Consider the following 26,798-nt stretch of genomic DNA (forward strand, 5'->3'; position numbering starts at 1 on the left):
GGTCCAGTGGTTAGGGCTCCAGTTGGGATGTCGGGTCCCGTGTTAGAGTGCCTGGGTTTGATCCCTGACTCTGGCTCCTGACTCCAGCTTCTTGCTGACATGGTCCCTGGGAGGTAGTGGTGATGACTTGGGTGGTTCTTGCCACCCACATGAGAGAGGCCTGGGTTGAGGTCCTGGCTGCTAGCTTCAGCCTGGCCCAGTCCAGGCAGTTGTAGGCATCTAGGAAGTAAACAGTAGATGGAGGCATTCTTTTTCTCTGTGCCTGTCAAATAATTTTTTTGTTTGTTGTTTCAAAAGGCAAAGAAAGAGAGCAAAGGGTGCACAGGGAAAATGAAGTGGTTTTTTTTTGTTGTTGTTTTTGTTTTTGTTTTAAGATTTATTTATTTATTTTGAAACAGTTACAGAGAGAGAGAGGTCTTCCATCTGCTGGTTCACTCCCCAGTTGGCAGCAATGGCCAGTGCTGGGCCAGGCAGAAGCCAGGAGCTTCTTCTGGATCCTCCTTGTGGGTGGCAGGGCCCCAGGTAGTTGGGCCATCATCCACTACTTTCCCAGGCCATTAGCAGGGAGCTGGATTGGAAGTGGAACAGCCAGGACTCGAACCAGCACCCGTATGGGATGCCAGCGTCACAGGAGACAGCTTTACCTGCTGTGCCACAATGCTGGGGCATTAAAACTCTCACTGCTTTCTCCTTGTCTTTCGGGGCTCCTGCTGCCTTCCTAGACGTCTTTTGTCCCGGGGCACACTGACCCTGGATGCCTTCTGGGACACAGAGATGTTGGTGGAGTGTGGCACGTGCCTCCTTGCCCTCGGTTCTCGTGTCCACACCAGGGGCTGGGCATCTCTCTCATGCTCCCTCATACGCTCCCAGGCTGCGTGAGCTCTGCGTCAAGCTTATGTTCCTGCACCCAGTGGACTATGGAAGGAAGGCTGAGGAGCTTCTGTGGAGAAAGGTGTACTATGAAGTTATCCAGCTTATCAAGACTAACAAAAAGGTAAGGCGAGGTCCAGGTCCTAGAGCTTGGGAAGTAGGTTCTTCATGCCTCTCTCTAAACGGGGCGCTGAGGGAGAGGAGAGCTGGGGATTTAGGTCCAGAGCATGGTTGGAGGTAGGGGGATTGAGAAAAAGGTGACACAGAGGAGGACAGGAGGCGGTCAGAATTAGGATCGGAGAAGGAGGGGAGCCTGGTCCCATGTGGGACAGCCAGATCTGCAGGGGTGGGCAGAGCATGTGAGTGAGGGGAGGTGCGGAATACAGCGCAGAGCCAGGACGGTAAGGTGACTCTCTCAGTGAGGTAAACAGTGGGACCATGAGCTCATCGCTTAGCCAGTCCTCTCCCTGTCCCCGCCTCCAGCACATCCACAGCCGGAGCACTTTGGAATGTGCCTACAGGACTCACCTGGTCGCTGGCATTGGCTTCTACCAGCATCTCCTTCTCTACATCCAGTCCCACTACCAGCTCGAACTGCAGTGCTGCATCGACTGGACCCACGTCACCGACCCCCTCATAGGTCAGTGAAAGCCGCCCTGTGGACTCGAGGAGGAGGTTCTCATGCCTCAACCCCCGACCTTCTTAGCCTTCAGGGTTCTTGTAGCTGGAGACCCAGGAGCCAAGTTTGTGGACTGACGCAGAGGCAGGGGGAGATAAGAGGATCCGGAGCAGGTCAGCACTGGAAGATGCCAGAGATAACATTGCTGTTCTCCCAGTTGAGTTTGGCCAGACTCTTGAAGTCTTTTGACTTTTCAGTTGTTTCCCAGTATTTGATGATGAAAGTATTGAAATCTTCAGAAACGCTGGGAAAACTATGGACAGTCTTTAGAGCTGGTGCAGATCCCTTTCCAGCCAACCGAGGTGCTGGCAGCTACAGCTTTACCTCCTTTTCCGGCTGCTGATTTTCTCTTCAGTTGAGCTGCCCTTTAGAGCCCCTTCCTCCCATATTCCTTGCTCTCTGTGCCCCCTTCCCTCCCCTGTAGCCATGCCCCCAGCCCTCACCAGGACAGACATCCTGTGTTAGGGAAGGAAGTGTGTGGTTGCCACCATGTGGCACCCCTTTCCGGTCAGCAGCAGAAGCCCTGTGCTGAATGCACTTGGAAGCAGTGTTTAACAAAGCAGGGGCTGGCATTGTGGTGCAGAGGGTTAAGCTGCCACCTAGGATGGTGGCATCCCTTGTCAGGGCACCATTCAAGTCCTGGCTGCCCAGCTTCCAATCCAGCTCCCTGCTAACGTGCCAGGGCCCCTGCCACCCATGTGGGAGACCTGAATGGAGTTCGTTTTCTCCCTTCTGCCAACTACAGATCATCTCTAGGAAGTTGCAAAGGGCACTGCCCGCCCCCTCCCCGGCAGAGGCTTGTGAAGGGCAGGGGGTTATAGGTTGGTCTGTTGCAGCCAGGTTACTTGTTGAGTCCTGGCTGTGCCGCTTACCAGCTGTGTGACGTTGGTTCTCCCAACTGTGAAATGGGAATATTAAGAGTAACTCCTGGCCGGCGCCGCGGCTCACTAGGCTAATCCTCCGCCTAGCGGCGCCGGCACACCGGGTTCTAGTCCTGGTCGGGGCGCCGGATTCTGTCCCGGTTGCCCCTCTTCCAGGCCAGCTCTCTGCTGTGGCCAGGGAGTGCAGTGGAGGATGGCCCAAGTGCTTGGGCCCTGCACCCCATGGGAGACCAGGATAAGCACCTGGCTCCTGGCTTCGGATCAGCACGGTGCGCTGGCTGCAGCGGCCATTGGAGGGTGAACCAACGTCAAAAGGAAGACCTTTCTCTCTGTCTCTCTCTCTCACTGTCCACTCTGCCTGTCAAAAAAAAAAAAAAAAAAAAAAAAGAGTAACTCCTCCGTGGGGTCGCTGTGTGGGTGAGTTAAGTTGCCTCTGGAGAGCACTCAGAGTGGGATCTGGTCTGTGGGAAACTGCCTCCCAGAGAGCTCCAGTTCTCTCAGCTGCAGCTAGCAGGCTGCGTGGCTGAGGGGAGAGATGCCAGCCCAGGCGTATGGGCCTTGGCCATTCCCAGTCCTCGGGCAAGGCAGGCTTGCTGGTCTCTCAGACTCTCCAGTAGGCATTTTCCCTCTGTGGACCTCCGCTAGACTGAGGCCAGGGGCATTTGCCTTGGCCTCGTTCACATTCTGTTCTTCCTGGACAACTTAGTTCTCCGTCTTCGCCTGAACTTTGTCCCTTTTCATCTAGGTAGCGCCTACCCAGATACGTGTCCGTCCTGACACTTGCGTGTCGTGGCTCCCTGCTTTCTGGAAAGCCTCCTGTGGGGAGCTTTCAGGTGATCTTCCCAGGGTGCTGTTCCAGGCTGAACAGTTCCTGCCTGTCTCGGGCATGAGTCCTGTGGGCCCTTGTGTCTCCCTGTGTCCGGGATGAGTGTCTCCTGTGCCCTGGAAGACAGTGTCCCACACTGGCTGTGGATTCTTGAGCTCCTTGCTCTCCCTAGGAGAGGTGTTTTCCACAGGTAGAAAGGCGAGGAATGGCGCCTAACTCCCTCTTTCTCTCGCAGGATGCAAGAAGCCAGTGTCTGCCTCAGGGAAGGAGATGGACTGGGCGCAGATGGCGTGCCACCGATGTCTGGTGTACCTGGGAGATCTGTGTAAGAGCTGCACTGTCACTTTGTTCAGGGCTACAGGACAGGCTACTTCATGCTGCCACCACCCTTTCTTTAGGAGTGGTTTGGGCTCTGGTAACTTTTCCCTGTGGTCTGCTGATAGACTTCTGTGAGTGAGAGACAATCGTGAATGTGGGGAGAAGGGAAATGTGTTTGAGCTTTGAGAAAGGGTAAGTCTGTTTCAGTAGCAGATTAGGAAGATTCTGATGTACCTTTCTTCTTGGAGGGTTTCTTTTATTCTTGTGGACTCCTAGAACAGGAAGTTCAGTAGGCCAGAGTTGAAGTTGGTCACTGGATGGGGAGGCTTACCTGCCTGACAGACGTCGCTAAGGGCTGAGAAGTGCTTTCTTGCTCTACAGTCCCGACTCTCCGTTCCTCCTTAGGGTGCTGCTGTGTGGCTGCTGGGCCTGGGCTTCTGTTGCCCTCAGGCTCCTTTCCCACCTCCAGCCACTTCTGGACCCGTCATGGGCAGGGTGTCCATGTCACACAGAGCAGCTTGTCATTAGCAAAGTCCAGAACCAAGTGGTTATGTTGCAGGGCCAAATAGCAGAGGTCTTGGCCAGCGAGTATATGTGCTGTAGCCCCCTTCATTAGGAAGAAATCATCGGGAGGAGCCTGTTTACTTTTCAAACACTAAGTATTCTTACATTTTGAAGCTACTAGCAAGGAAGAGGGAGTTGAACAGTTTGCTCATAGCCGTGCAGATTTGGGACTGTGCCAAGGGCCCAGCACCGTGCCTCCTAGTCAGGTACCTTCCTCCCAGGCTCTTGTTACAGCTGCTCAGAGCGCATTCCCAGTGGAAGGGGGAGGGTTTCCTGAAACACGGACTCATCACATTTTCCTTCCTCCTCTCTTTGGCACAGCGCGATATCAGAATGAATTGGCTGGTGTAGACACTGAGCTGCTAGCTGAGAGGTTTTACTACCAAGCTCTGTCAGTGGCTCCCCAGATTGGTAAGTAGACTCCGACTTGGGCTTCATTTTCCAAGAGGCAGATGAGGCTGTTGAGCTGGCAGGCAGGTCCTACCTCCTGCAGGCCGCCCACCCCCGGGTCTCTCCGGCTTCTCTCTGGTGGTACATCCTCCCCTTGTATCCCAGGCTCGGGAGGTGGTGGAAGGGGAGAGAGGCAGGAGAGACAGAAGGGAAGGAAGAGAGAAGTCGGCTTGCTGGCCTCCAGAGTCTCTGGAGAAAGGGGAGACTGTGCTTCAGCTGCCCACAGAGGAGGTGTGGCGAGGAAGCGATGTGGCTGTGAGACAGGAGAGAGGGGGATTGGCCTGTGGAAGGAACACCGAGGTCAGCATCCGGGCTGGGATGGAGGAGCGAGCTCTGGAAGCTGCCAGCGCAGGGACCCCCTGGCACACCCGGCAGGAGCCGGCGGGTAGGCAGCGAGGAGTGCTCGCTCAGTCATCTCCTGGAAGAGCGAGGTGAAGCGGTTCCCTCGACACAGCTGTTCTCCCAAGCGCTCTGATGCTTAGCTTGCTCTTAGCTTACAGTTGGGCCTGGCAGCTCTGAACCAGGCTTGTGGCCTCAGACTGTGTGAATTCTCTTTCTCTGCAGGAATGCCCTTCAACCAGCTGGGCACGCTTGCAGGCAGCAAGTACTATAACGTAGAAGCCATGTATTGCTACCTGCGCTGGTGAGTGTTTTGCTCTTTCCCTAGCCCTGCTTTCAAGTGTCTGTCACTCCTGCTTTGGTTTCTGTCCTCTCTTCCTCCCTTTGCCGGCTCCTGGCTGACATAGGTAGAAGCATGTAAGACGGAGGGGTCCCTTCACTTGGGGAGACCCTGACATAGCCCTGTTGCTTTCCACGTGACTTCGTCAGCACTTGCATAGCTAAGACAGCTGTCCGCTGTCAGGCAGGATATAGCATTGCCATTTCCTGAAGAAAGATATAAACTTGATATAGTTGATCAAACATTTCCAGAGTGGCCACTGACAAGTAGTCTATAACTTCAGTATCTTTTGTTGTTGTTGTTGTTGTTAAAGATTTATTTACTTGAAATGCAGAGTTATAGAGAGGGAGGGGGAGAGACTTCCTCTTGTCTGCTGGTTCACTCCCCAAATGACCCAGTGGCCAGAGCTGGGCCAGGCTAAAGCCAAGAACCTGGAACTCCAACTGAGTCTCCCATGTGGGTGACAGGAACCCAAGTACTTGGGCCATTTTCCACTGCCTTTCCATGTGCATTAGCAGGGAGCTGGATTGGAAGCAGAGCAGCTGGGACTTGAAAAGGTGTTCATACAGGATGCTGGCGTTGCAGGCAGTGGCTTAACCCATGAAATGGCTTCACCCTGAGATGGGCCACACTGAAGCCAGAAGTCAGGAACTCTATACAGTCTCCCTGTGGGTAGCAGGGACCCAACCACTGAGGCCATCACTGGCTGCCTCCCAGAGTTTGCATCAGCAGGAAGCTGGAATCAGGAGCAAAGACGGAATCCAGACCCAGCTGGATGTAGGTTTTCCAAGTAGCCAAGCCAAATGCCTGCAGGCTTCAGTGTCTCAGCGTGCTGACACAGGCCAGCACTGGGGTACAGCAGGTTAAACTCCCTCCTGCGGCACTGGAGTCCTCTGTGAGCGCCAGTTGGAGTCCTAGCTGCCCCACTTGTGATCCAGCTCCCTGTGAACACATGTTGGAAAGCCGTAGCCAGATGGCCTGAGTGCTTGGGCTCCTGCCATCCATGTGGGAGACCCAAAGGGAGTTCCAGGCTCCTGGCTACAACCCGCCCTGGCCCTAGCTGTTGCAGCCACTTGGGGAATGGACCAGTGAATGGACGGTCTCTCTCTGTAATTCTTGCCTTTCAAGTAAAATAATTTTTTTAAAGATTTTATCTATTTGTTTGATAGGTAGAGTTATAGAGAGAGAGGCAGAGGCATAGAGAGAGAGGTCTTCCATCTGCTGGCTCACTCCCTAGATGGCCACCACGGCTGGAGCTGTGCCAATCTGAAGCCAGGAGCCAGGAGCTTCCTCCAGGTCTCCCACATGGGTGCAGGGGCCCAAGGACTTAGGCCATCCACCACTGCTTTCCCAGGCCATAGCAGAGAGCTGGATCAGAAGTGGTGCCTATATGGGATGCTGGCACTGCAGGCAGCAGTTTTACCTGTTACACCACAGCACTGGCCCCATAACTTAATTTTTGAAAAAAGATTTATTTTAGGGGTCGATGTAGTGGGTAAAGCCACCGTCTGCAGTGCCAGCATCCCATATGGGTGCCGGTTCAAGTCCCGGCTGTTCCACTTCCAGTCCAGCTCTCTGCTTTGGCCTGGGAAGTCAGTGGAATATGGCCCAAATTCTTGGGCCCCTGCACCCATGTGGGAGATCCAGAGGAAGCTCTTGGCTCTTGGCTTCTGATTGACACAGCTCCGGCAGTTGCAGCCATTTGGGGAGTGAACCAGTAGATGGAAGAACTCTCTCTTCCTCTGCCTCTCTGTAACTCTGCCTTTTAAATAAAATGAATCTTTTTTTTTTTTAATATTAAAAAAAAGATTTATTTATTTATTTTTGGAAGATTTACATGGAGAGAGTGAGAGACAGAGATCTTTTTTTAAAAATATTTATTTCTTTTGTGAGGTATAATTACAGGCAGAGAGAGGGAGAGACAGAGAGAGGACTTACATCCACTAGTTCACTCCCCAAATAACCACAATGGCCGAAACTGGGTCAATCTGAAGCCAGGAGCTTCTTCCAAGTCTCCCATATGGGTGCAGGGGCCCAAACATTTGGGCCATCTTCCATTGCTTTCCCAGGCCACAGCAGAGAGCTGGATCGGAATAGGAACAGCCAGGACATGAACTGGTGTCCTTGTGGGATTCCGGCGCCACAGGCGGAGTCTTAGCCCACTATGCCATAGCACTGGCTGTCAAGTAAATTCATTTTTAAAAAATGTGCTGACACAGCCTGGAAGGACCAGTCTAGCAGTAGGGTGGGTCATTGCTTTCCTAGGTCTGATCCCCAGCTCTTAGAGTAGAAACAAATGTTTCAGGTTACTCAGAGTTGACTAGTTTGGAGCACACATTTTAAAAAAAGATTTATTTTATTGGGGCTGGCACTGTTTAGCCAATAAAGCTGCCTCCTGCAGTATCAGCATCCCATATGGGCACCGGTTCCAGTCCCGACTGCTCCACTTCCGATCCAGCCCTCTTCTATGGCCTGGGAAAGCAGCAGAAGGTGACCCAAGAGCTTGGGCCCTCTACACCCATGTAGGAGACCTGGAAGAAGCTCCTGGTTCCTGGCTCCTGGCTTCGGATCGGCCCAGCTTCGGCCATTTAGGGAGTGAACCAGCAGATGGAAGACCTCTCTCTGCCTGAGCCTCTGCCTCTCTAACTCTGCTTTTGAAAGATTTACAGGGAGAAAGGGAGAGACAGAATCTTTTTTAAAAAAAATATTTTATTTTTTTATTTTGAGAGGTAGAGTTACAGAGAGAGGGAGAGACAGAGAGAGCAGACTTCCATTCACTAGTTCACGCTCCAAATGGCTGCAGTGGCTGAAGCTGGGCCAATCAGAAGCCAGGAGCTTCTTCCAGGTCTCCCACTGGCACCCATATGGGATGCTGGAGTCACAGGCAGGGGCTTTAGCCCACTACACCACGGCGCCAGCCCCGAGAGATATCTTCCATCTGCTGGTTCTCTCCCCAGATGGCTGCAACAGCCAGTGCTAAGCCAGTCCAAAGCCAGGAGCCAGAAGCTTCTTCCAGTCTCCCATGGCATGTGGCAGGGGCCATCTTCTGCTGCTTTTTCCAGGCCATTAGCAAGGAGCTGAATAGGAAATGGAGCAGCTGGAACACAAACCAGCATCTATATGAGATGTTGGTGTTGTAGGTGACGGCTTTACCCACTGCCACAATGCTGGCCCTTCAAATAATGCATCTTTAAAAAAAAAAAAAAAAGTTGATTAGTCTCAGGTTACTGTGTAACTGTAAACAAATGCATGTGAGATTGATAAAACCAGAGAGCTGTCACTGAGTTACGAGGAGCTGCCCGGAAAGCTCACTTGTGACGTAATCAGAAGCCAGAGCCCCAGTGTTCTCAGAAGAGGTGGCGTGCTGAGCTGGCCTGCGAGCACAGGCACAGGGTGCTCTTCAGAGCCTAAGTGGTTGAGTGCCACCCTGTATTCACATCATAAAGGAGTCACATACCTCATTCTACTTTAAAATTCCCTTTGCTGTGTTCCTTTATTTACCTACCTGGTCCAGGAAATCTGTTCCCTCTGCTATCAAAGTGTTAGCCCTCCTGTTCCTATAAGGCTGCTCATTCTATTTTTGTTTGTTTTTGATTTAGCTTTTTTTTTTTTTTTTAAGATTTATTTTATTTATTTGAAAGAGTTACAGAGAGAGGTAGAGACAGAGAGAGAGGTCTTCCATCTGCTGGTTCACTCCCCAGATGGCTGCAACGGCCAGAGCTGCACCAATCTGAAGCCAGGAGACAGGAGCCTCCTCCAGGTCTCCCATGTGGGTGCAGGGGCCCAAGGACTTGGGCCATCCTCCATTGCTATTCCAGGCCATAGTAGAGAGCTGGATCGGAAGTGGAGCAGCTGGGACTAGAACCGGCGCCCATATAGGATGCCAGCGCTACAGGCCAGGCATTAGCGCCGGCCCCTGATTTTGCTTTTTAAAGATTTGTTTATTTGAAAGACAGAGTTACAGAGAAGCAGAGGCAAGGAGATCTTCCATCTACTGGTTCACTTCCCAAATGGCTGCAACAGCCAGGGCTGAGCTAGACTGAAGCTGGGAGACAGCAACTTCTTCCACGTTTCCCACATGGGTGCAGGGGACCAAGCGCTTGTGCCATCTTCCGTTGCTTTTCCAGACGCATCAGCAGGGAGCTGGATTGGAAGTGGAGCAGCCAAGACTCCCAGCTTGCACCCATATGGGGTGCTGGCGTCGCAGGCAGCAGCTTTACCTGCCATGCCACAATTTGAACCCCGTAGGTCACTTCTTTTTTTTATTTTTTTGACAGGCAGAGTGGACAGTGAGAGAGAGAGACAGAGAGAAAGGTCTTCCTTTTGCCGTTGGTTCACCCTCCAATGGCTACCGCGGCCGGTGCGCTGCAGCCGGCGCACCACGCTGATCCGATGGCAGGAGCCAGGAGCCAGGTGCTTTTCCTGGTCTCCCATGGGGTGCAGGGCCCAAGCACTTGGGCCATCCTCCACTGCACTCCCTGGCCACAGCAGAGAGCTGGCCTGGAGGAGGGGCAACCAGGACAGAATCCGGCGCCCCGATCAGGACTAGAACCTGGTGTGCCGGCACCACAAGGCGGAGGATTAGCCTAGTGAGCCGCGGCGCCGGCCCCCCGTAGGTCACTTCTAAAAGAGAGTCAAATATTTCCAAGTTTGGGAGCTGCCCACTTGAGGACTTGCTCTGTGCTGGAACAGTTCTGTCTCATAGTTGTGGGTTAGGGCAGGGCTTGAGTGGGTGGTGTGGTTCCTCTCCCAGTGGCACTGTCTAGGGCCAGTCATTGGACTTAGCTGGTCTGGAGGTCTGTTACATCTGGTGAGTTGGGCCATCTGGGCTTCTCCATGTGATTACTTCCTTTGCATGTACTTCTCAGGTTAACAGTAGTGGTTCAGGGTTCCAACAGTGGACGGTATGATCTAGGAGACCTTGGAATTAGGATCTTGCAGTTTCCTCAAGCTTGGGCTTGGACCCAAGCAGTCACCTGTATGGTATGGTATTGGTAAAAGCCCTTGCGCAGGCCGGTGCCACAGCTCACTAGGCTAATCTCCGCCTGCGGCGCCGGCACCCCAGGTTCTGTCCCGGTTGCTCCTCTTCCAGTCCAGCAGCCAGTCCAGCTCTCTGCTGTGGCCCGGGAGTGCAGTGGAGGATGGCCCAAGTTCTTGGGCCCTGCACCCGCATGGGAGACCAGGAGAAGCACCTGGCTCCTGGCTTCGGATCAGCGTGGTGCGCCAGCCACAGCGAGCCGGCCGCGGTGGCCGTTGGAGGGTGAACCAACGGAAAAGGAAGACTTTTCTGTTTCTCTCTCTCACTGTCCACTCTGCCTGTCAAAAACAAAACAAACAAACTAAAAAAGCCCTTGCACAAACTTTCCTCTCTACCACAGTATGTTTTTCTTTTCTTTAAGATTTATTTATTTATTTGAAAGTCAGAGTTACACATAGAGAGGCGAGGCAGAGAGAGAGGGAGAAAGAGGTCTTCCATCTGATGGTTCATTCCCCAGATGGCCGCAATGGCCAGAGCTGCACTGATCTGAAGCCAGGAGCTTCTTCCAAATTTCCCACGAGAGTACAGGGGCCCAAGGATTTGGGCCATCCTCTACTGCTTTCCCAGGCCATAGCAGAGAGCTGGATTGGAAGTGGAGCAGCAGGGACTTGAACTGGTGCCCATTTGAAATACCGGCACTGCAGGCTTTACCTGCTATGCCACAGCTCCGGCCCCAATATGTTTTTCTTCTTCTTTAAGATTTAATTGAAAGTCAGAGTTATACAGAGAGAGGAAGAGACAGAGAAGAGAGAGAGAGAGAGATCTTTCACCTGCTGGTTCACTCCCCAAATAGCTGCAATGGCTGAGGCTGGGCCAGGCCGAAACCAGGAGTCGGGAGCTTCTTCCAGGTCTCCCACATGGGTACAGGGGCCCAAGCACTTGGCCATCCTCTGCTGCCTTACCAGGTGCATTAGCAGGGAGCTGGATTAGAAGTGGAGTAGCCTGGTTTTGAACCGGGGATGCTGGTGTCGCAGGTAGCAGCTTTTCCCACTATGCCACAGTGTTGGCCCCTTACAGTCGCTTTTAATCATTACAACGTTTTGGGGAGTGGGTATTTGACCTAGCAGGTAAAATGCCTGTGTTCATCCCACAAGGAGGACCTGGGTTCAACATTTGCCTTCAGCTCCTGACTCCAGCTTCCTGCTAATGCAGAGCCTTGGAAGTGGCAGTGATGGCTCAAGTAGTTGGGTCCCTGCCATCCATACGAGAGACCTGGATTGAGTTCCTGACTCCTGGCCTCAGCCTAGCCTGCCCTAGCCCAGGCCTTTGGGAGCATTTAAGAGAGTGAATCAGCAGATAGGAGCTTTCTCTGTGTCTGACTCTCAAAAAATTTTTTTTAAATTGTTTTTGATAAAAAATACACTCACAGTCATGTAGCATTGAGGTTCCTGGTTTTATGGTGAGACACTTGGGTCACTTGGCATATCAGCTTGTGCCCTCAGGCAACATGGTCCTTCCACAGGCTCTCCTTTCTCTTCTGGAAGTATGGACCATGGCAGGCCTGGGCCAGGCCAGACTGAAGCCAGGAGCCTGGAACTCCATCTGGGTCTCCCACATGGGGAGCAGGGACCCAAGTCCTTGGGTCCTCTTCTGCTGACTTCTCAGGTGTATTGGCCTGGAACTGGGTCTGAGGTGGAGCACCCAGGGCTCAAACTGGCACTCTGATACGGGATACTGCACTGCAACGTTGGGCCCTATTATTATTTATTCTCATGACAGACAGACAGATGCAGACTGAGGGAGCTTCCATCTGCTGGTTCACTCCCCAAATGCCCACAATGGCCAGAACTGGACCAGGCAGGTGCTAGCAGCCTGACACTCAGTTTGGGTCTCCCATGTGGGTGGCAGAGTGCCAAATACTTGATCCATCTGCTTCCCAGCAGGGTGTATATTACCCAGGAAGCTGGAATCAAAAGCAGAGACAGAACTCAAACCTAGGCACTCTGATAGGGGATGTGAGTGTCCCAGGTGGCATTTGAACCACATCAAACCCCCATTTGTGTTTTGGACGGGTGTTGGGAAGATTATCTGAGAAGTGCATGTAAATGTGCTTGCACATAGGGGGTGCTTGTTCAAGTCCACCTGTTATAAAGTGCTGCATGCTTAAAAACGGATGAAGAAAAATGTATTTACTAAGTTAACTCTGTGACAGAGTAGAACTGGTTGTCCCTTTCTTAGTGTAGAGGGGAGAGCTGTCATCTCTGCCCCTGATTGGTTGGAAGTCACATGTGTGTATTTTATCAGGAAAAGTAGCTGGTGAGGCTCTCACCCTGCTTACGTACAAGGAGGCGAGGCAGGGGACAGCTTCTCTTTACCAGGGGTGCTTTTCCCGAAAGTCCCAGCAGAGTGACAGGGCTCAGTAGCTCACTGCCGTCTCTCCTTCAGCATCCAGTCGGAAGTGTCCTTTGAAGGAGCCTATGGGAACCTCAAGCGGCTGTACGACAAGGCAGCCAAAATGTACCACCAGCTGAAGAAGTGTGAGACCCGGAAACTGTCCCCCAGCAGGAAGCGGTGAGTGGGGCCTGTGGCGGGGAGGGTGTTTCTCGGGTGCTGCAGTAGGGCCACTGGGATTCTGGAGCCACTGAGCACCTACTTTGGGCGCCTCTCGTTTCAGCGGTAAGGACATCAAGAGGCTGCTGGTGAACTTCATGTACCTGCAGAGCCTCCTGCAGCCCAAGAGCAGGTGAGTGGAAGAGAGCGAGAGTAAGGAGTGGGTCATGTGATCCCCTGCTCTGGCGAGAGTAAGGACTGGGTCATGTGATCCCCTGCTCTGGTGAGAGTAAGGAGTGGGTCATGTGATCCCCTGCTCTGGTGGTTTCTTTACAGAGGGGCCCTGAAAGCAGGGCCTGCTGAATTCTGTCCCCTCTGGGAACTCCCTAGCCAGTAGCTCTTTTCTTGGCCTCCCTCACTGTTTGCCCAAGGGTTCTGTGTCCATCTTCCTCCTCCTAGCAGCTCATCCTCGGGCACCCACTGGGTGGTTGATGTTGAAGAAGCAGTGACTAAATGGGAGCCCCAGCCACACCCCTTCCCAGGTTGTTGATCTGCTTTGGAGGTCAGCCCAGCTGCGCTCCCCGCCACTGTCTTTGAAGTCTCTCCGTAGGCGTCCATAGTCTTTTCTCTGAATCTTGTATTCCCAACTGGTTGCTTCCCCCAGCCTCCCTCACTGACCTTCCTGTTTCCTCCTGCCCTTCCGTAGCTCCGTGGACTCAGAGCTGACCTCGCTTTGCCAGTCGGTCCTGGAAGACTTCAACCTCTGTCTCTTCTACCTGCCCTCCTCGCCCAACCTCAGCCTGGCCAGTGAGGACGAGGAGGAGTACGAGAGTGGATATGCCTTCCTCCCGGACCTTCTCATCTTTCAGATGGTCATCATCTGCCTTATGGGGGTGCACAGCTTGAAGCGAGCAGGTAACCTCGCCCAGGCCGGCTGTTCTCCCCCACTGGCCCCTAGGACCCTCATCCCCTGGTCTGCAGTCCTGTATTCATAAACTTCCTTCCACCAGCAGCCTCAGCACTACCTGTGTCATGTCTTGGCCACAGGAGCCCACCCTGAAGGAGCTCCTGGTGAATGAGCAAAGGCAGCAGCATGTTCCGTCCATTTCCTCCTTGTCCACCGCACCCTCCCCCTGCCTGGCCCCCAATACACACAGCCTTGGTCAAGGGTCAGGGATCGTAGCTGATGATCCAGACAGAATTCAGGGTGGAACTTAGGCGGTTCTGGAAGCCTTCCTGGCAGGAGTGTATGTCAGGCAAGATTGGAAGAAAGGGAAGAAGGGGCAGGGCTGGACATGAAGGTGCCTGGGTTTGGAGAGGAGCCTCAGCGCCAAGGAGGGTGAGATGGGAGCAGGGCACATGGTTACATGAGGAAGCCTTGGGGGAGGGGACTGTACGTTCCATGATACAGAAACCCATGAATTTTTTTTCCCTAAGAGTTACTTATTTATTTGAAAGAGTTACAGAGAGGCAGAGAGAGAGTGAGGTCTTCCATCATTCCCCAGATGGCTACCATGGCCAGAGCTGGACTGATCCAAAGCCAGGAGCCAGGAGCTTCTTCCAAGTCTCCCACACAGGTGCAGGGACCCAAAGACTTGGGTCATCTTCTACTGCTTTGCCAGGCCATAGCAGAGAGCTGGATCAGAAGTAGAGGAGCCGGGATTCTAACCGGTGCCCATCTGGGATGCTGGCACTGCAGACTGGAGCTTTAGCCACTGCACCACAGCGCCAGTCCCTATTGAAATCTTTTTTATCTTAGCAGAAGCTTTGAGGGGTAGTTGGATCCCTGTAAGAACTGAGAACTGGTGAAATGGGGCTGACATTGATGGTGCCTATTCCTTATCAGGGCCCTAGGCCCTAATGCCTGGCTTTCCTGGCTTCAGGATCCAAGCAGTACAGCGCAGCCATTGCCTTCACCTTGGCCCTGTTTTCCCACCTCGTCAATCATGTCAACATACGGCTGCAGGCGGAGCTGGAGGAGGGCGAGAACCCTGTCCCGGCCTTCCAGAGTGATGGCACAGGTGGGAGAATGAGGCGGGGGGTCGGAACTGGAAAAGTGGGCATGGGGCGGTGATGTTGGAGGTCACGGTCCAGCTTGTAGGCTTTGGTCCTTCCCTGGGCTCCACTTTACCTTCTTCTTTCCCCAGATGAACCAGAATCTAAGGAACCCCTGGAAAAAGAAGAGGAGCCAGAACCTGAGCCTCCTTCCCCTGCCCCACAAGCGGAGGAGGGCCGAAAGAGCCGGAAGTTCTCCCGCCTCTCCTGCCTCCGCCGCCGCCGCCACCCACCCAAAGCCGGTGATGACAGTGACCTGAGTGAGGGCTTCGAATCGGATTCAAGCCATGACTCGGCCCGGGCCAGCGAGGGCTCAGACAGTGGCTCTGACAAGAGTCTTGAAGGTGGGGGCACAGCCTTTGATGCTGAGACAGACTCAGAGATGAACAGCCAGGAGTCCCGATCCGACCTGGAAGACATGGAGGATGAGGAGGGGACACGGTCCCCGGCCCCGGAGCCCCCTCGGGCCAGATCAGAGGCTCCCGAGTCCCTCAACGGCCCACTCGGCCCCAGCGAGGCAAGCATTGCCAGCAACCTACAAGCCATGTCCACCCAGATGTTCCAGACCAAGCGCTGCTTCCGCCTGGCGCCCACCTTCAGCAACCTGCTCCTGCAGCCCAGCACCGAAGCGCATGCCTTGGCCAGCCGAGGGCCGTGTGTCAACGGGGATGTGGAGAAGCCTGCAGAGCCAGGTACTGGCCTCTCTCGCGTCCTGCTCTGGCTTCCCTCCGTGCTGCAGGCCCTCACCTGAGAGGAACCTCCTTCTCTCTGTGAGTGGTGCCTCGCCTCTTCCCTCACTGCCTTACCTGTGGCCCTTGGCCTCTCAGGGAGCCAGACTTTTTTTCCCTCTTGCTCACTTCTTCATTCCCAGATCCCAACCCGTTTCTTGGTCTTCCTCTTCTCCCACTCCCTCCCGCCTTGTGAGGTCAGGACTGCATGCCCACACGAATGCTGTGCTTGCTCCACCAGGCGCGGGCTGGGCTGTTCTAAGGAGGTGTCTTATTGGACTTTCCCAGCACGCTTGTCGGAGTCATCATCTTTTTTTTTTTTTTCTAAGATTTATTTCTTTATTTGAAAGGTAGAGTTACAGAGAGAGACAGACAGACAGAAATCTTCTGCTGGTTCACTCCCCAAATGGCCGCAACAGCCAGAGCTGGGCCAGACCAGAGCCAGGAACCAGTAGCCGCTTCTGGGTTTCCCACATGGGTGCAGGGCCCCAAGTGCTTGGGCCATCCTCCGCTGCTCTCCCAGGCCACAGCAGGAGGCTGGATTGGACGTGGAGCAGCTGGGACTCCAGCCAGTGCTCATAGGCAGCGCCGGTGTCACAAGCTGCCTTACCTGCTTCGCCACAGCACCAGCCCTGGGCTGAGACTGAGCAGGCCAGGTGACATTGGCCCCCAGGGGCTCTCTCCACCTGGGCAGCCTCTGGCCTTGCTCACTCTGGTGTGCTTTGTTTGTTGACTTGTCTGTCTCCCTAGCTAGGCTAGGTGCCCCTTTAGGGCACAAGATAAGTCTGCCTTACCTATTGCTGTGTCCCTAGTGCCTAACACGGTGCCTGGCACGTAGATTAAGACATTTTGAATGAATGGAAGAAATGTGGAAGCTGTTACTCAGGTGAAGTGACCCACCCAGGGTTCTGACTTACAGAGTAGAAGAGCTAGGAGTGGAGAGTGGTTCTTTCAACCTTGTGCCCCCTTGCTTTTCTCTGCTGCCTGTCTGTCTTTCAGCACACAGTAGGCCCTTCCTGACTGATGGAATAGCTGTAGACTAGCATCACAGGTTAGCTTGAGTCGGAAGGAGTCACATCTGAAAGACACCAGGCTGCAGGTGTGAAGCAGGTGGACCTCACCTGGTGAGCGGAGCAGAGGTCCACGGAATCCCCCACCTCTCATGTCTGAACTCCTCGGGAGAGCCAGGCAGGGTGGGGTGTGCTGCCTGCAGAGAGCTGAGGCCTTGGCCATGCGCCTGTTGGTTGTTCCAGTTCTCTCTCATGTCCTCGTCCCCAGCCTCCGAAGAAGGCTCCGAGTCAGAGGGGAGCGAGTCCAGTGGGCGTTCCTGTCGGAACGAGCGCAGCGTCCAAGAGAAGCTGCAGGTGCTGATGGCCGAAGGCCTGCTTCCCGCCGTGAAGGTCTTCCTGGACTGGCTGCGCACCAACCCCGACCTCATCATCGTGTGTGCGCAGGTGCGGCCTGGGCAGGTCCCGGGGTGTCGGGGGAGGGCATGGGCCTGGCAGGGTGGGGCCTGGGAATGTAGCACCTGCCTGTGCTGGGCACTTTATCATTTTTGTAGGGAAAGGTGAGGTTGTCACAGCGAGAGCTGCTTCTCTGGCTCTGTCTCCCACCTGTGGGCATGAGGCCCAGCCTTGGGGCAGTGTCAGTGCTCACACACACCGAGGGTCCAGGGGAGGGGAGGTATGGGGGGTTCTAGGTACAGATCAGCCCCAGGAGAGCTGGGAGAGCACGTGGTGTGAGGCTGTGGCTGCCTTCTCAGACTCCCGTCTCGAGCCTTTGGTTCCTTTCATTCAACTGTTTTCTCCCAGCAGCACCTGGCCCTGCTGTGGAAGACCGTGTTCTGCCAGTCACCCCTTTGTCTAGATGTGAGAGTGTGGGTCATGGCAGACAGGCCCCTGGGTGTGTGCTGACTGCGTTGTTAGTCACAGAGGAGGTGCCGGGTCACACCCTGAGAGGTCTGGTGTGGGCGTGTGGCGGGGCTCCGTGGATGAGCAGCCACCACTGCCCGCCCGCACGTGCGGTGAGCTGAGGACGTCCAGCCAGGCTGTAGGACCCCCCTGAGCCTTCACAGGACGGGGCCTGCACTTCCCCAGTCCTCTGTGAGCTCCTCGACCCCTTTATTAACCTGTCTGTCAAGTCCTGTCCCTGACTGCCGCCTTCTCTTCCCTCTCTCTCCTCAGAGCTCCCAGAGCCTCTGGAACCGCCTGTCCGTGTTGCTGAATCTACTGCCAGCCGCTGGCGAACTTCAGGAGTCTGGTGAGTGGGTCCCTGGCACTACCCTGCCTTGTGCCCTCTCACTGGCTCCGCTGAGCCCATCCCCCTCCTGGTAACCCATCCCTTAGGGTAAGGAGGTTAATGGAATTCACTGCCCAGCCTCCGGAGCACACAGCAGCCTTTGTGTGCTGTGAGCCTCTCGGGTTTCCACCCCAACACTGCCCCACTGTGGGCAGGTGGCCTGGTCCCAGGGAGTGTGCTCCCTGGGGAAGGCAGAGTGAGAGGAGCCTGGGACCCGGACCCAGTGGCTGCTGTGCTCACTGAGCATTGACCTTGACCTTCTGTTTCATATCCTCCTGCCACCTTCTGTGGAAAACTCCACCTTCTCCGGCTCTTGGAAACTCACAAAGCGACACTGGGTCATCTAGAGCCCCTCCTCTCACTTCCACCCCAGTGTCACTGTCCCTCCTGCCAGGGAGCCGTCTTGGCCTGCACTCTCTGCTCTGCTCCTCCATGCTTCCTGCCGTGCCATCCAGAGCTCTGCCTGGCAGGCCCTGGGACGGCTGTCTCTCTTCATCGCTCCCTCCATCTCCTTCTTGCACCTTTGGGGCAGGCATTTCACCCAGTGGTTAAGATGCCCACATCCCATTTTGGAGGGCCTGGATTTGAGTCCTGGCTTCAGCTCCCAATTCCAGCTTTGTGCCAGTGTAGACCCTGGGAGGCAGCAGGTGATGGCTCAAGTAATTGGGTCTCTGCTACCCCATGTGGGAGACCTGGATTGAGTGCCTAGCTCCTGGCTCTGCCTTGGCCTAGTCCTGGCTGCTTCTGGCATTTGGGGAGTGAAAGCACTCTCTGTCCACCTGTGTCTTTCTCTTTCTGCCTCTTGAATAATTTTTTAAAAAGAAAAACAGAAAAAAAAATTCCCAGCTTTTGTCCTAGAGTATGGCCTGTCTCATCAGCCAGGTAATTCCCAGAGGGAAGAGCTGTGTCCCTGTGCCTGGGGGCTCCCACGGGCCAGGTGATCTGATGTGTCCTCTTCCTGCCCAGGGCTGGGCCTGTGTCCTGAGGTCCAGGATCTGCTGGAGGCTTGTGAACTGCCTGAGCTCCCCTCCAGCCTGCTGCTGCCAGAGGACATGGCCCTCCGAAACCTGCCTCCGCTGCGGGCTGCGCACACGCGCTTCAGCTTCGACACGGACCGGCCCCTGCTCAGCGTCCTAGAGGAGGTGAGGAGCTCGCTCGTCGTGCCCGGCGCTGAGTGGCGTGCAGGGCTGGAACGGGGAGGCGTGGAGCGGGCAGCAGCCCCGCCCATGCCCACGCCCACGCCCACGGCCATCTTTCCTCGCCTGGCAGGATGCGCTCCTCGACACCATTGTCAAATGGCCCCTTCCCCCTTTTCTCCCTTCTATGAAGGACAGAACAAGTTAGCTCTCAGGGCTTTGGAATCTGTCAGCCCCTTTTCTAACTCTGGGCCCCGCCTTCTCTGGGCTGCACATCTGACAATCAAAGAAGACCTGGAGGGGAGCGTGGTGCCCATTCAGTCCAGACTCTGGGGTAGCCCTGGAGTCTGCTACCACACGGGCCCTCTGGGGGCAGCAGCGGGAAGCCAGAGCAGCCAGGCTGCAGTCTCTTATTTAGGGTCTGGAAGCCATGTTTATCTGGGGGAAGAAGGGTTTTCCTGACAAGAAGGATATCTAAGAAAACATTGATCTCCTCCTGTCCCCGGTTGCTCGCATGCAGCGCTGAGGTCCAGGGCAGGGAGGGCCTCCGCACCCAGGTCTCTGCGCCAGCCCCGTGCTCTTTCTCTTGGAAGCCCAAGTCGGGTTCCCTGCCCCTCCCGGGGTGTCCTCGCCTTACCTGCTCGTTCCTTTCAGGCAGCAGGAGGCTCTGGGCCTCCCTGCTCCTCTTTCCCAGCCCCCAGACCACAGCCTTTCCTCCAAGGAGCCCTTGTTGCCCTGGCAGCGGGGCCAGCAGGGAGGTGGGGAGTCGTGGCGGCCAGGGTGGGCGCAGGGCCCTGCTGAGCTGGCCGGTTCCTGTGTCTCCCGCAGTCGGTGGTGCGCATCTGCTGCATCCGCAGCTTTGGGCACTTCGTCGCCCGCCTGCAAGGCAGCATCCTGCAGTTCAACCCCGAGGTGGGCATCTTCATCAGCATCGCCCAGTCTGAGCAGGAGAGCCTGCTGCAGCAGGCCCAGGCCCAGTTCCGCATGGTGAGTAGGCCTTCCGCCCCAGGCTCACTGAGAAGCCAGGCCCCTGGCCCCACATGTGGTGGTCCTCACCTGAAGAGGTGGGGGCTGGGGAGAGGAAGCCCAGGACTGAAGCGGTGCGGCTCAGGGCCTTTGCCCAGACTCACTTGGGGTAGCGGCATCCTGCCACCCCCTGCTGTTTCCCTTGTTGATCATGTGGGAACAGATGGACCCAGTGATCCGGGGTTTGGGACGATGGCGCGGGGCTGCACTTGCTGGCGCCTGCACGTTGGCTCCTGCAGCGTGGGTTCTCAGCAGAGGCTCCTTCCTTCCCTTCCCTGAGAGAGGGCTGAAGGCCGAAGCGGGGAAGGGAGTGGAGGGCTATGGGTTGGGGCTCCACGCAGGAGCCCTCCCGTGCAAATGGCCGGTGGCGCCTCGTCACTTGGCCGTCCATCCCATAGATCCTCCCCGAGGCAGCTGTGTCGCAGCAGTGAGTGGTTCTTTCTCTGTGGGGCCCTGCAGCCCTGGGCATGTCCTCCCTGAGCTCAGTGGCACTGGTGTTGGTGTCTGGAATGAGAAGTGTGCCTGTGTGTCCCAGGAAGCCCCAGGGTGGCGTCTTCAGCCCGGCCCAGGCCCGCCCCTGTTCCTGGAGACACTGTGCTTGGCTGGGGAGGGCCTGCTCTCCAGACACTCCCTTCCTAGCTGTCGCGAAAACAAGCAGAGTTGGTAAAAAACAAGCCTTTTGTGTTAAGGCTTTCATTGCTGCTACATGGGGGAAACACGGGAGGTTACAAAAATAATTATGGGGAAGTTACGCAGCTTCAAAAAATGTTCAAGTTTTCACAGGCATTTCCTCTGCTGAAGGCTCCTGAAGGCTCCTGGGGGGAGGGCGCTCCTGCAGGAGCCCCGCGGAGACCTCCAGGGGCACCCGGTCCCGGGCTTCAGCCCCAGAGGGCTTCCTGGAAGGAGCTTCCCTGCAGGCCGTGTGGGCGCAGGGAGCTGCTGCGCCTGCTGCGCGCGGCCGCAGGGCCTGCCTGGGACGGGGCCCCGTTTTCCTGGGAGGTGAGGAACACACAGGCCCACACCCACCCGGGCTCCTGGGCTCGTGCGGTCAGACCCTTAGAGAGAGGACGGCTCCCCTCGCCCGGCACCACGTGGGCCCCGTGCACCTGCGCTGGTTCTCTGGGGGTTCACACGAGTGCCCCAGCCCCGTCTCTGGAACATGGGGCCTCACAGCTGCACTTTTAGCCTAAAAGTAAGACTCATGGGCTGGACCCGTGCAGCGGGAAGAGGGAGGTTTGTCCACGGTTCTTCCTTCACGGTTTGCCTGCGGGAGGAAGTGGCCCACACCTGGGCTTCTGCTTCCGCCTCTCCTTTCCCAGCAGGGCTCCCTCGGTGACAGCCCAGCTGCTTGTTGTACGGGACACTCGAAGTAGGGGTGGCGGGATCTTGCATGCTTGCGCTTCTCAAAGGGAAGGAGCCGGGACCGGCACAAACTCTGGAGCAGAGGCGGCGTTCCTGTTCACTGCTCTCCCACTAACGTGCGTTTTCTCCAAGATCCAGCCCCGCACCCCACGTTACATTTAGTTCTCAGTCTCCTCCAGTCTGTGACAGTTCCTCCCTCTGTCCTCGCCTTTCATCACCTTGGCACTTTGTCAGAGATTTATTTATTTATTTGAAAGGCAGAATTATAGAGGCAGAGGCAGACACAGAGAGAGGTCTTCCATCCACTGGTTTACTCCCCAGATGGCTGCCATGGCCGGAGCTGTGCCAATCCAAAGCCAGGAGCTTCTGGGCCTCTCACATGGGTGCAGGGGCCCAAGGACTTGGGGTGCCTTCTGCTTTCCCAGGCCATAGCAGAGAGCTGGATCAGAAGTGGAGCAGTCAGGACTCAAACCAGCGCCCACATGGGATGCTGGTACTGCAGGCAGCTGCTTTTACCCACTACGCCATCGCAGATGTTGGCACATTTGAAGAGTACTGGTCAGGTACTTTGCAGAGTGTCCCTCTGCTGGGGTTCCTCTGTGGTCGCCCCACATTTAGGGCAAGGCTACTGCTTGAAGCCGCCAGTGGCTCCCCACAGTCCCCGGGATAAAGTCCTGTCCTCCTCCTCTCTGGTGCTCTGCCTTTCAAGGAGAGAAATGACCTTGAATCCTCATCCCTGCTCTGGCGGAGCAGGTTGGGGGACGTGGACTCTCCCGGAAGGCGGAGGGAAGCCACAGCCGCACTGCAGACAGGGCCCCACCGGTGGCATCGCCCTCAGCAAGGCTGCTTGGCTGCAGCCGGAGACGGACGGGAGCAGCAGGCGGGTCGTCCCGTGGCCGAGGGGACACGCTGGCTCGGTCTAGGGCTGCGCAGTACGCAGGGAGCTGCGAGGGTTTGCGTGCCGTGGAGGAGGAGCAGCCAGCGGGACGGGGAGGCTGGGCGAGGGCAGCCTCAGCTTTCTCCTCGGGCCGGCAGAGAAGCAGGTTGGGAGGGAGGACGGGGCCGCCGCGCGGCAGCTGGGCTGAGTGTGCACACGGGGAACACACGGCCAAGGGGACGGCCTGGGAAGGCCAGGCGTGCACAGGCGGCCGAGCAGAGCAGGGAGCAAGTCCTGAGGCACCGCCTGGGGCGTCCTGCGAGGTGACAGCACACAGCGGGCTGCTCGTCAGAGATGCTCGGAGCATCCCCGTCCCCTCGTCCAGCAGGGGTGGCAGAGAAGTGACTTGGCCCAGAGCACCACCTGCGTCAGCCCCCGGGAAGCCCTGCCTTCCGATGGCTGGAGAAGGGAGTCTGCCCCTGCCCTGCCCACTTTCTCTCCCTCCTAGGCGCAGGAGGAGGCGCGACGGAACAGGCTGATGAGGGACATGGCTCAGCTGCGGCTCCAGGTAGGAGGCGGGGCCCGCGCGCCTGCCTTGGGCCTGGTTGTTACGTAAGCAACAAGGCCCACTCGCGCATCTTCCCGCTCTGCACCACCGTGCGCTCGGCTTCTCCCCTGTAGACTTCCTGTCGCTCATTCTTCACTGAGCCCGACGGCCCCTCCCTGCCCGCACTTCTGCCTCTTTCTCTTCCCCTTAGTCTTCCCTGCCGTCCGCCTCCCCGCTCCCCGGCAGCAACAGGAGGCTCTGCACGGGAGTCCGCCTGAGCACCACCCTTGCCCTGCCAGGTGCAGGACCCTCACACGGCGCCCCCTCCCCCCCCGCCCTCTCTCTCCAGCTCGAAGTGTCTCAGCTGGAGGGCAGCTTGCAGCAGCCCAGGGCCCAGTCGGCCATGTCTCCCTACCTCATCCCCGACACCCAGGCCCTCTGCCACCACCTCCCGCTCATCCGCCAGCTGGCCGCCAGCGGCCGTTTCATCGTCCTGATACCGAGGACAGGTAGGCATATGGGGCGCCGAGCGTGCGGCTGAAATCCAGTCCGGAGGCCTTGGTAGGGGCCCAGTCTGCATGCAGCGACCTGGTCCGGTTCTGCCTGCTCTCTGAACCCTGTCACTTTGCGAAGTGGTAGACCCTGGCTCACAGGACAGCGGGGAGGGACCTGAGTGATGGTGGCCTGCTAGGGCCTTTGCGGGGAGCCATGGTCCCTCCTGCCGCGCGCGCCCCAGGTCACGGCGGTCTGAACCCATCTGTGCTGTGCTTCCCCGCCCGCCTTCGCCCCCAGTGATCGATGGCCTGGATTTGCTGAAGAAGGAGCACCCCGGGGCCCGGGACGGGATACGTTACCTGGAGGCAGAGTTTAAAAAAGGAAACAGGTGAGTGCAGGCCTGGCCGGAGCCGCACAGCACCGACGTGAGCTCCTGGCACCCTGTGGGTCCGACACGCGCAGCCCCTGCCCAGCTGCTGAACGGAGGCTGCCGCAGGGAGCCAGGAGTCGTTTGGGGCACACCTGTGATCAGCCCCCACGGGGACAGGGAGCAGCCCAGCACAGCCGCCATGTGTGGCCTGTGGCAGGGGGAGGGCTGGGCAGTGGGCGTGGGCAACAGGGAAAAGCTGCCCCGCCCGCATCTGCCCTGGCCTGGCCGGGATGCTGCACAAAGCCCGCTTGTTTGAACCTCGTCTCCAGGAGGGCCCGGCTTGAAAAGCATCTGCTGCTTCTCCCCTGGGAGGAACCAGAGGACTGATGTTATCAAGAGGAAAAGCGAGCTGGGCCCGGCAGCCAGGAAGCGACTTCGGGATGGCTGCAAACAGGGCTGGGGTGGCCGAGACGTGCCCCCAACCCCTCCTGCAAAACCGGGCTCTCAGGGCCACAACGGCCTGCTTTGTATAAGGGCCCGCCCCATCCCCGCCACCGCCTCCACACTCATGTCTCCTTTGCAGGTACATTCGCTGCCAGAAGGAGGTGGGAAAGAGCTTTGAGCGCCATAAGCTGAAGAGGCAGGATGCAGATGCCTGGTAAAATTCCAGCCTCCCCCCCGGAACCCCAGGCAGGTCCAGAGCGCCGAGGCGGCCGGCACGGGTGGCCTCTGTGGGGGGGCTGTGCTCCAGCACTGCAGCCCCACCTCTGCGGAGAGGCGCGGTCGCTGGCCCCGAGACGCTCTGGTGCAGCTGCAACGTCACTCAGCACGCCTTTGCCTGCTCCCTGCGGCTCATCTCCAGGGCCACCTGCCAGGACCCACCGCCGCCGGCCGCCTGGCGCCCTCGGGGACCCTCTCAGTGCTAATGCTGGCTCTTGCCCCCCCCCCCCCACCAGGACCCTCTATAAGATCCTGGACAGCTGCAAACAGCTGACTCTGACCCAAGGGGCAGGGGAAGAGGACCCGAGTGGCATGGTGACCATCGTCACGGGCCTTCCACTGGACAACCCCAGTGCGCTGTCAGGCCCAATGCAGGTAGGTCCAGGGTGAGACGGGGGCGGGGCACAGCAGGGAAGAGCGGCCCCAGTAGACCCAAGTCTCACCCTCTAGCAGCTGTCCCTCCCCTCTCCCCGCACCCCTCCCCCGGCTCCTCTGACTTGTCCCACAGTTCAGGAGGTCAGGCCGTCTGCCATCTTTCCTCTGCCCACTCTACAGGCAGCCCTGCAGGCCGCTGCCCACGCCAGCGTGGACATCAAGAACGTTCTAGACTTCTACAAGCAGTGGAAGGAGATTGGTTGAGACCGACTCCCCGGGCCCAGCAGTGGGGCTGACTCCAGATCTCTCCTGCCCTCCCTGGCAGCCAGGACCACGCCTGTAGTCATCCCACCACACGCACGCACGCACAGGAAGGAAGCCCGGCTGCAGAGGCTGCGGGGAGGGCCCAGGAGCCGCTGGGAGGGTGGGGTCCCCTGTTGCCACGACCACGACGTCAGGAAAGAGGAAAGTCTCGGAGCAGGAAAGGCCGGGCCCCTGGCCAGCCTTCCTGCCGCAGCCCTCCTGCTGTCCCCGGGGGCAGGGGGCAGGCGCGGGGGTCTGCGCTGCACTGGAGGGGTTCCTGGACCTCTGAGGGGAAGGCACAGCAGAAGGGGCCCCTCCTCGCCCAGGATGTGGGCTGGCCCAGCCGGGAGTTTGGACCCTGCAGGCCCTGGGGAAGAGTTGGGTGATCCCAGGTGTCGGCGGTCTCTGCAAACCCTTCCCCTCCTCAAGGACCACCCCTCTTCCCTTCATCTCCCCTCGTGGGGCAGAGCAGCTCTGGAGCCGGCCATGGGGGTTCTTCTGGAAGCAGGGCTGGGCGCCGCCTCCTGCCGCAGGGGCCACACATGCAGTCCCCCCTGGCTCCCTGTTCCCCTGTGTCAGGCGCCAGGGCAGGAGCGGGCCCCAGCTGGGGCTGCAGGCAGGCCGGCCTGTACGCCCTCAGGCCCCTGGTGTGTGCTTTGCGCCTTGGCTGTGGTGCGAGGACCGAGCAGGGCACCCGTGAGGGGAGAGCGCAGCTGAGGCCACCACTCCCGGTACCACCTCGGGAGGGCCAAAAGCCAGGGCCTGGCAGGTGTGCCGTGGGCAGCAGAGGGGCAGCCCCTGGAAGCTGGCGGGGGCACTTTGTCCTTCCCCAGGGGGGCTGGGCCTGAGCCTGGCTGTGGGAGGGTGGAGGTGATGGAGGGAGCAGAGATCATGATGTGCTCGGGGCAGTGCATGGCGCACCAGCAGAGCTGTCGGGGGAGGCTTTGGCCATGGCTTCGTGGCCCCTCAAGCACTGGCTGGGGGGCTGGGGCTGGGGGCGCTCTGCTCTGCTGCCCGCGCCCCAGCATGAGCCCAGCTCACAGCTGTGTTGAGAGGGGAGCTGGCGGCCTGCCTCCTCTGAGACGGCACATCTGGGAAGACCCGAGGGGCTGGGGGTGACCCCACGCCCCCGTTTCTAGCAGAGACTGAGACTAAAGCATCCTTAATAAAGACGCCCGAGCCCGAGCCTGTCTCGTGTCTGTGCAGACGCTCCGCCGGTTGGGGCCAGGGGAGGCGTTGCTGCCACGCGTGCGGGACGGCATCCTTGACGTGGCTGGGCACCAACAAGAAAAGTGCCGTGAGGGGAAGCCCTAGAAGTGGTTTCCGGAAGGACAGACGTTCCAGTTCCTGGGCCTGGGAAGCCAGGCGGTGCCTTCCTGGGGGTGGGGGACAGCTGCTGCTGCCTGGGCCTAGCTGCTGCTTCCTCCTCCTGGGGCTCAGATGGTGTCAGAGAGCAGAGAAGCTTGGAGATCCTTGGAATTGAACCAGCATTTACCAAAGGCAGCTTCCTCTGTGCTCCAACCCGCGCGGCCAGCCTGGAGGAGCAGGGGTCTGAAGGCGGTGGGAATGGGCTGGCCTGGACTCCCAGGAGAGCCTGGAGCCAGGCACAACCACTTCCTGGCCTGCACCCCTATCCTCTTCAAGCCAGCCTGACACAGTGGGGCTGGGTCGGGCCCTGGGGGCTGGCTGTGTGCAGGAGGCCGAGTGAGCT

General features: G+C 57.5%; 1 protein-coding gene across 1 annotated transcript in view; it reads left to right on the top strand.

Annotated features, from left to right (window-relative positions):
• Positions 1-26,272, top strand: part of SMG5 (SMG5 nonsense mediated mRNA decay factor) — a 30,898-nt gene extending 4,626 nt beyond the window's left edge. Inside the window, exons 3-22 of the mRNA XM_051858553.2 lie at positions 871-994; positions 1,354-1,510; positions 3,492-3,581; positions 4,460-4,549; positions 5,153-5,231; positions 12,691-12,816; positions 12,920-12,988; positions 13,502-13,710; positions 14,679-14,816; positions 14,943-15,542; positions 16,857-17,032; positions 17,762-17,837; positions 18,843-19,018; positions 19,841-19,999; positions 22,786-22,845; positions 23,174-23,333; positions 23,617-23,707; positions 24,273-24,347; positions 24,646-24,784; positions 24,965-26,272. Coding sequence (XP_051714513.1) covers positions 871-994; positions 1,354-1,510; positions 3,492-3,581; positions 4,460-4,549; positions 5,153-5,231; positions 12,691-12,816; positions 12,920-12,988; positions 13,502-13,710; positions 14,679-14,816; positions 14,943-15,542; positions 16,857-17,032; positions 17,762-17,837; positions 18,843-19,018; positions 19,841-19,999; positions 22,786-22,845; positions 23,174-23,333; positions 23,617-23,707; positions 24,273-24,347; positions 24,646-24,784; positions 24,965-25,048 — 2,878 coding nt within the window. The 3' untranslated portion in view covers positions 25,049-26,272. The remainder of the gene's footprint in view (positions 1-870; positions 995-1,353; positions 1,511-3,491; positions 3,582-4,459; positions 4,550-5,152; positions 5,232-12,690; positions 12,817-12,919; positions 12,989-13,501; positions 13,711-14,678; positions 14,817-14,942; positions 15,543-16,856; positions 17,033-17,761; positions 17,838-18,842; positions 19,019-19,840; positions 20,000-22,785; positions 22,846-23,173; positions 23,334-23,616; positions 23,708-24,272; positions 24,348-24,645; positions 24,785-24,964) is intronic.
• Positions 26,273-26,798: the final 526 nt, after the last annotated feature.

The sequence above is a fragment of the Oryctolagus cuniculus genome, chromosome 7 (genome assembly GCF_964237555.1).
Source record: "Oryctolagus cuniculus chromosome 7, mOryCun1.1, whole genome shotgun sequence".
Taxonomy (NCBI): domain Eukaryota; kingdom Metazoa; phylum Chordata; class Mammalia; order Lagomorpha; family Leporidae; genus Oryctolagus; species Oryctolagus cuniculus.